At 37.8% G+C, this 9,334-nt stretch overlaps 1 protein-coding gene across 1 annotated transcript; it reads right to left on the bottom strand.

Annotated features, from left to right (window-relative positions):
* Positions 1-604: 604 nt before the first annotated feature.
* Positions 605-5,418, bottom strand: LOC141002506 (V-set and immunoglobulin domain-containing protein 1-like). Its single transcript, XM_073473856.1, has 7 exons — positions 5,323-5,418; positions 4,829-4,986; positions 2,508-2,721; positions 2,190-2,354; positions 1,949-2,065; positions 1,510-1,633; positions 605-1,360 (listed from the first exon to the last, which is right to left on the bottom strand). Exons 1-7 carry the CDS (start codon positions 5,375-5,377, stop codon positions 688-690), a joined length of 1,506 nt encoding a protein of 501 aa, XP_073329957.1. The 5' UTR covers positions 5,378-5,418; the 3' UTR covers positions 605-687.
* Between the last annotated feature and the right edge of the window lie 3,916 nt (positions 5,419-9,334).

Below are 9,334 nucleotides of genomic sequence, written 5' to 3'. Positions count from 1 at the left end.
GATGTTACTGAAGCTATAAGTCATGTAGTTATTTTAACCTAAACCACAAAGTTTTCCTAAACCTAACTAAGTACTTTTTGTGCCTAATCCCCATCAAACTGTGAGCACATGATGCAGGTCTGGTACGTGTGTCGCTGGTATGCTGCAACTGTCTTGTTGTTTTGGGAATGGTGTCATACTCCGTTTTGGAGGTCACTGGCTAATCAATTGTTCAGGTATGAGGATATATTGGAACAGACCAGCATTGATAATCGCATTGATACATTGATCACCATGATTAGTTGTTTCATGTGTGTGGCTGAAATAGGTCCAGTTAGCTCAGCTATAGTACCTGGCAACTTCACTCGCAAGAAGATATTCACAAGCTTATGCAGTGAATTCCCAAATAGTTCCTTTTATTTTCCTCAGTAGCATAGAGCAGGCCTGTATGTGGGACCAGAATATTAAAGACATGCCTTTATTTCTAACGTCTTCAGTTCCCCATGCTACAATATAAATATTTCCATTTGCATTAGAATTAACTGTATTTGCGAGGATGCACAGATTAATTTTGCTGTGTCTATTCATAATGTGACCAGACACTAAGCCAATCTGTAAACCCAGTAAAAATTTTTTAATCAGGTCATCAAAAAAACAAAAAAATATATTTTCATAGCATTAAATGAACATTCAGTAACACAAGGTGATTCAGTTTCTATATCGATCATCTGCGTAGTCAAGGTGATCCCGACTGCTACGATAACTATCACCCTGGTCATCCAGGCGATCACGACTGCCACGGGAACGATCACGTTGATCATCAAGGCGATCACGACTGCCACGGGAACGATCACGTTGATCATCAAGGCGATCACGACTGCCACCGTAACGATCCCGATCATCGAGGCGATCGCGACTGCCCCCGTAACGATCCCGATCATCAAGGCGATCGCGACTGCCCCCGTAGCGATCACGATCATCGAGGCGGTCGCGACTGCCCCCGTAACGATCCCGATCATCGAGGCGATCGCGACTGCCCCCGTAACGATCCCGATCATTGAGGCGATCCCGACTGCCACTAGAACGATCACGCTGATCGTCGAGCCTATCACGACTTCCATGGTAATGATCACGTTGGTCACCCTGGTAACGCTGAGAGTCAATATCACTGCCCTTACCATCATGCCTTTCTTTACCACTATTATAACTGTGCTGATCATCGTCAATATGTCCGGCCTTTTCTACAGTGTAATTGTTTTGAGGAACAATGTCTTGGTCGGGGTACTCATTTAGCTGTTTTGTTTTGCCTTTTGTCTTGTCATCGTTGTACACCTCTCCAGTTTCAGGGGCATCTCTGTCATAATACATTTCTTCAGGGGAGCTAACAGACAAACAGAAAAAATGTACAAAAGAAAGAGAAAATAGTGAGGCTGAGTGGTCGGATGAATTAATGAAAGCATTTTAAAACACTGCTTAAATACAAACAATCAATACGTAATTGACGTCTGTGGTTTACAGTGGTATACATACCCTTCAGGATTCTTGTCCTTTTTGCCCTTTTTGCAACAGCAACAAAAGATGATAATCCCCAGAGCCACAACACCTGCAAGGACTCCTCCAAGTATTGCTGCAGTGGACCCAATGTTCATGCTGCCTGGAGAGAAAGGAAGATAGACAAAGGGTTTTAACATTTCACTTAGGGTAGGGCTAAGATCCCCCTTTTGGCCAGTGTTTGAAGCTTCTACAAATTATACTCAAATGCTAATTATTTGTCATTAGCAAAACCCATTCTTGCATTGCACTGATGCAGTTTACATTGATTGGCAGATTTATCACTCAAAATTCTTAGTAGTTTTTTAAACAATGGGTCCTTGATTCAGATAAACAAAAGGTTTTACAACTCTAGTCCGCGACAACGGTTTTTCAGGCTAGTATTTTTTTTGCGGGTAAATCATGTTAAAATACTTACCTGGCATCACAGATAAGGTGAGGTTGCAGCTGGCAGAACCCATTCGATTTGTTGATGTGCAAGTGAAAAAGCCAGACGTTTCTCTTGAAATATTGAAGAGAGATAGAACTCCATCCTCTGAAACGTAATGACAAAAATTAGGCTAAACAATGACGAGATGACAGGCCATTTTGCCATTCTTAACACTGATGATGGGACACAAACTTCCCAGCAGCCTGACGTGGATGGTTGAAATGCATACTTTCAGTTGTCTTAGGTGGAAAAGATCTGGGAAGGTCTTCGACACTGTAGCTCCTCCATTCAGTCACAGGTGTTGGGGATCCCTCCTCAGACTTGCAGGTGAGGTTGATGTTGTTAAAGTACTCTGCAGTTCCCTGAACCTTACAGATTGGCGCAGAGGGAGGGACTGGAAGAAAACAGAGAATATTATTTTAAAAAAGTTGTTGCAAAAGAAGAAAAAATGTAATCTTATTTATCCATCTTCACAGTGACAACGTATAAATACGCTTATTCAGAATCGACAGATACGTGAATAGACTTGTCAGTGATTAATTCTCACCCAGGACCAAAAGGGATGTAGTGGCAGATGTTGTTCCCTCATCATCATTGGGGATCATAACGCTGCATTGGAAACGGCGGCTGTCCTGCATCGTCACCTGTGTTAAGCGAAGTGTGCTCACTTGTCCACTAATGTCAACCTCCAGAGTAGCTCGGCCTTCATAGGCAGGTGCAATGTCGACTGGGTTGTTTATATAGTAGGTGGCCACGCCTTTCTAGAAAAATAAATACAAACAGATTTTCTAACGATATGATAATATAATCAATACAATGCCACAGTTCGGCACATATCATGTCAAGGATAAAGGGTATCATATGTCTAACAGTATTGAAACTCAAACAAATGAACCAAGATTTAATCAATAATGAAATTAATTATTAAAATGCATCTCATGGCATGTTATTTCATCATTAATTTTCATATCAACTGTATTTTATTGGAATGGTATTTTTAAATTACGGACATTTTATTTCAAAAGACTCTTTTTCAAAAGCCTGTTTTTTACTTTATTACAACATTATTCCAAATTGCACGGTCCATGTCAGGTTTTGTAGTCTGTCACCAGTTGTTCAGTTCAGTCACAACCATCATGATGCTGCTTTGCTGTAAATAAACACAGTAGACACACAGTCAACTTCTGTAGATTTTAAGCTTTATCTTAACAAGGCTGCCCATGCTACTGAGGAGTCCATGTTAGCATTGTTAGCTAACTTGTGTTGGCTTCAGCAACACAGAGTTGTGTCTTTCTATGAGGAACATCTACAGAATTAAAACGAGATTAAAACAAGCTCACAGTGGCACCTAGTTAGTTAGCCAGCTAAGTGGTAGCATGTGCAGCCTTGTTAGGATGAATACAAGTGTTTTGTGCCTTTGCACTGTGTTTATATACAGCAACAGCAGCATAGTTGGTTGGTTCAGATTAATTACCAGCTAATGTTTTCATTTTGTTTGTCTGTGTGTGTGTCATCATGGTAAAATGTGATTCTGGACAAATCAATCAAAATAAGGTCCGAGTTCGAAGATGGGTGTGGTCCGACTCATGACTACTGAGTACTCATGCTATAATGTAGTAATGAATAGTGAGTAGTCATCAGTCGAATGTGAACATGTTGACGGGTATTGCAGCTGATGTGATCCCATCACAGGATGGTCTCTAGAACAGCCCCATAGTCCACATGGTAAAGCCCCCTGAAGATTTCTCATTATAAATAAATGTAATTAAGTATAGGTATCTTTTTTGAGCTGAAACAATTGGTAGATTAATCGATTAATCAATTGAAAGAAGAGCAATAGTTAAGTGTCCTTAAAGACTCTGTGAGGACACTCCCACACAGAGTTTAAAAGCCTGCAACTCCCCTCCAGTTAATTAGAACTGAAGAAGCCTCTTGGATGAGAGGTGAACCGTCTTCAAGAAACGGAAACAAGTCCAGCTGCCTACGATACAGCACTTAGAAATATTTTTCATGATTGTCTGAGTCATTTTTCAAGCAAAATTGCCAAACCTTCCCCACTTGACCTGCGCAGTACTATGGATTTGCTGCTTTGATCTGTCTTATGTGATAGCAAACTGAATATTTTTACAGAAATTGTGAAAATAATTTGAAGTGTAATCAATGAAAATAATGCCAAATAAGTACAAGATGTATTGATTATTAAACTGTCATTTGCATATTTATTGTTGCCACAACACTTACTTATTTTGTGTACAACTGATCATAGCTATTAAATTACATACGTAGTTTGTGAAAAGCCCTAATGAATGAAAACTATAACATATGCTCTGATTCATACAGATACTGTGGATTACGTGCAAGAGGCAATCTTGATTTCTCTTATTCATCATCCAAAGGACAAAGGTCAAAATGGCTACAGAAGGGAGGACCTTGTCTGCACTAAACTGGAGCTAATCAAGTATCACTTTCAGTTAAAGTACAGGACATCTTTCTTATAGAAAATTATTCACTACAGCAAACCATTGTTCATTTTACAATGTGACAATACCACAGTCTTGATCTGGATGTGGTCTGTAATATTACACGTTAAAATCACTGATACTCCAGCAATTTAGTTTGCTGCCAACATAGAGTTGAGGGACTTCCGAGAGATTAAAAACGTTGAGCGCTACAAAAATGCTGGATCCTACACTTCCCATAATGCAGCTCAAAGGCAGATCTTTTGTTCCGCCCTTCTTGTCAAGCAAACACTCACGCCTTTCACATTCCACACCCCCAGTCTTATTTTCTAACCACAATAAGTTGGTTTATTATTAATACGAAGATGTTAAGACCGCACATTGTGCATGCAGCTAATTAACCTCTCACCATTTCGTCATTAATATAAGCTTCCCATGTGAGGACGAATATGTTGGTGATGGGTCTGGCTGGGATGAAGGAACAGGTCATGGAAATTTCACCTCCCCTTGCAACCTCATATTCCTGCTCTGGAATAGAAACCTGCAAACTCCTGCAGCAAGGGAGCACTGAAATAAAAAGAAAAATAACAGATGTCAAATCTCTATTTTTAATTTTTTTTTTTTTTTTTTTTTAAATGATTGACATCTACTTTTTGGTATTGTGGGAAAGAGAAAGATTGTAATGGTTTTAAATGACCAACTTGTACCTGTAATTATACTACAGTATATTTCTTTCAAGACAAGCTGAATAAATGGTTTGTAAACATGTCTCTCATGAGTAAAACATAACTCTGCTTCCCTATGAGTAGCAAGAAGTTGGATTAATGATTAACCCAGGTGATAATACCATAAAGGTGTGGTAGTCTTCATAGAAAAGAGAGAGTATACAAGCATAAACCCTACCTGTGAGTATCAGAAGAAATAACTTTCGCCATCCAAGCAGCCTCTTTGTCTCCATCGCTGAATGAGGATAAAATTGTCCAGCGGCTAAAAAATCTAAAATTGATGCTTTCAGTCCAAGAGCGAGAGCCCGCCTAACCTTCAAGGTGAACTCCCAAGTATGGAGAAGTTGACTCTTCCAGGTAATAAGTCAACAGCTATAGGTCACATGTCACCAGAGGGCCAATCATTGATCTGTTTTCCATTTGAATAAACCCTCCTATTAGAGATGATAGGGGGTATATGAAGGGCTACTAAACAACAAAAACGGCTTAAATAATAAAATATAAGATACGACAACAAAAATTTAGAGGCCCATAGAGGACTTTATTAGCTTAATAGAAAGATAAATAGATTAGATCTTTCAGTAGAGAAATGTTTTCATTTTGACCTCCATTCTAAGTTTTATGGGGTTGTCTGGTGTTGCACTCAGTTTGACCTGCAGGCTGCAGTATTGCACTGACAATGACGCTGCACATGTTCAATACTTATAGATTATTAGCAATCTGTCAATCTATAAATGTAGCTGAACAGATACACGACCTTTGATCCTGGGACTTAACTTGCTGTGGTCTGAGCTGTTACTAAGAGGTGAAACGCAGAGGGTGTGAACTGGATCTGGACCTCTAACTGGTGGTAAGGTTTTTAGATGTTAAGACTTGAAGTGTATTTGGAACCAGATAGTCATTGAGTGGCTTAGGCGGCGTGAGGTTGCAGATTGAGGTTTACTCCGTACAAGGATGTAATCCTGTGTGGGCCATCAAGTCAGCTGTGTTCAAGTATTCAGTCTGTCATAGGCTTTATGTTAACCCTATGATAGACTGTATGAATATTAGAGTGAAAAAGAGAATTTCCCCATTGTGGGATTAGAAGGGATTTTAAAATTAAAAAAAAAAAAAATAAATAAAAAAATATACTGAGAGCCAAGATCTTACATTACAAAAAAACAAAGTAAATTATTTCTCCACACGACTAATCATATTGTTTCTTTTTACCAGTGATAGAGGAAATATTCTGTTTATACACTTAAGAATGTAAAAGTAACAATATAAAGGTTACAGGGTTTTTTATTGTCATTTTTTTAAAAACACACAGGTTTAATAAAAAATTTGAGTCCTTTGTGTTACATTTATTGAAGAAAATGGAGTGTTAATGATGAATTGAGGAGTCTCACAGCTTGAGGAATGAAGCTGCTCTGTAGTCTGGTGGTATGGCCACCAGATACAAATACTTCTGTATCTTTTGCCAGATGGCAGCAAGGTGAACTGAATGTGCCTGGGGTGGGTGTTGTCATAAAATGCTGAATTCCAAATTAAAGTCCTGTGTTCAACATCTCACTCAAAGGTCCAGTTTGTAGGATTCAGTGGTATCTAGCGGTGATGTTGCAGATTGCAACCAACTGAACACACCTCACTCCCTCCTATGGTGGCCCCTTAAACATGAAAAATGCCACTTGGTTTGTGCATTATGGGCTACTGTAGAAATGCAGAGCAACATCTGGACAGGGGAAAAAGACCCCCTCACTCTGTAGATACAAAAGGCTCATTCTAAGGTAATGAAAACACAACCATTCTTAATTCAGGTGATATACACTGATAAACCATAATTATGAATTTTATCTTCCATTTCTGGCCCTGGAATAATGTCCCCTTGTGACTAATAAATTATACATGACATTATAAGATGATGGATATAAAAATAAATAGCATTTCACTGCGCTAGCTGCTTGAGTTTGAGTACTTGTTGTGTAGTATTTTAGCCCAATGGTTCCCGACTAATGGGACAAAGGGTCAAAAGATCAATCTAAGGGTGCATAAGATGATTAATGGGTTTGGAAAGAAGAAGAAAAAATTAAGTTCTGCTATATAAATTTCTATTATGTTTTTTTTCCAAAAACTGTTCTCTAGTCTTGGATTCTTTTTATCAAATCAAATATTGATAATTTTACCTCCCAAATTTTAATTTCAGTAGTAACAGTAGCTGTTAAATAACTCTTAACTGTCATGAATTAAAAAGTACAATATTTCCCTGTGATTTGAGTAGAACTAAAAGGGTGGCATTAAAGGAAAATATTTAAGTAGAGTACAAGTACATCAAAAGTAAGTATAGTACTTCAGTAAATGTTATGTTTCACCACTTATTACTGTTATTTGCTGTGGATAAATATGAGTGCCACTATTACAACCAGTCCAAAGGCAACAGTTCACTGGTATGGCTAATTTAAGTTTTACAGTTTTCCTTATTGTTCTAGGAGCCTCTCACTTCCCAAGCAACTCTGTATTATATAAAAAATAATTAGCAGACTTTCCCAAGCTGTGCATGGTCAGATTAACCTGTTGAGGGGCCCAGAGGGAAACTGCTGAGCGCCTATTAACCCCTCTGTCACTGCCTTCTGTGCATTGTGAATGTAGATTCCCTGTTGTCTCCAACATCTCATCAAGTAAAGTGACCAATGTCAGACTAGACATGGCGACTTCATTAAATACTCAGAGACTGCAAGTTTTTAGGTGTTTTTTGGTCATTTATTGATTATGACTTTTGTATTTATAAGTATGCAGGTAGCAGTATTAAAACTACAATTTTACATGGGGCCGCATCATTAGGTAGCAATGAAGGACCTGCTTCAGTTGATAGCACATTAGTGGTGTAATTTGCAATCAATCCAATCACTAAAACCAAGTAATGTGTCGTGAAAATTGGACTGGAGTTGTTAATTTAACCATATAGGGATGGAGCCTACAATTATTTTGTCTGTTATGTTATCATTGCATGGTGGTAGTTGGTGGAACTGTAGTGTGATATTATACATAATATCACACTACAGTTCCGTTTTGAGCAGATGTTAGAACATATTTCTTTATTTATTACATTTTTTTAAATTTTGTTACTGTATTTGTCAACAATTATAATCTCTCTTATGAAACATCCACAACTGGTGTATAAACAGTTAATAAATGATTGCACAGTGTAACATAATCATATGAATGAGTCATTACAGTGTCATAACAAATGTGTGGAAAACTTAGGAAGTCATGCTGATCTTGAGGGTTTGTTGTTGACCTAATAAAAAAATATTCACTAAAGGTCTACTTTTTTAAATCTCTCAGTTTGTCAAAGAAGATATTCACACATCCAACTACCTCAGATGCAGGTGCATTGGAAAGTGTCACTTCAGTCTTGAAAAAAGAAGATCTTGCATGCTGCTCTCGCTCAGCATCAATCGTATTATAATAATTTCTCATTTGTAAAATATATTTTATAATTATTTCTAATCTTAGTTGTAGAATGTAGTATTTCAGATTTTCAATAAAAGGGCTAAAACATGCAAAACCACTGATATAGTCCTTTAAAAAAATGTACATCTTTGACTGCTTAATTAATCTGCACAGTGGATGAGTGAATTAAGCAAGGTGATGTAATCTAATAGGTTATCTGGTATATTAAAAGGATATCAATGGTCAAAATTCAGGAAGTGGTTGGGATAAAAAGAAATGTGTCTCCACTTCACATCCCTCGATATTAGAGAAGTGAAATTTCCTTTCTGTGGTCATGGCAAGGTCACCAAAACGCCTGATAATATGTCTCTCTCTGTTTTTTTATGGAGGGTTTTCTGGTAGGGCTGCACAATAAATTAAAATAATATCAAAACTGCGATATGGTCAAGTGCCATACTCAAATTGCAGAAGCTGCTATTTTTTTAATAAAGGTAAAATGTGTGTCAAAACAGCATTATATGAAGTGCTGTAGTGTTGCAGAGATGCCCTTGTTCTCCAGGTGTAAGAAAACATTTGTTTGGTAAGGAGCCCAACAAATGTCACATCTTCATGATTTCAATAGTTATTTTCAGGGAAAATGAAAATTGTGATGCTAAAATGATCATTCTCACTAACTGCAAATCAAATCGAAGTCCTAATATCTGTCAAAATAAACGCAATATGATTTTTGTTTATCATATCCTGCAGCCCAGGTGAGTATG

This window comes from Pagrus major, chromosome 9 (assembly GCF_040436345.1).
Source record: "Pagrus major chromosome 9, Pma_NU_1.0".
NCBI classification, from domain to species: Eukaryota; Metazoa; Chordata; class Actinopteri; order Spariformes; family Sparidae; genus Pagrus; species Pagrus major.
Note: the sequence above shows the minus strand (reverse complement) of the source record. Positions and strands in the feature narration are given on the sequence as shown.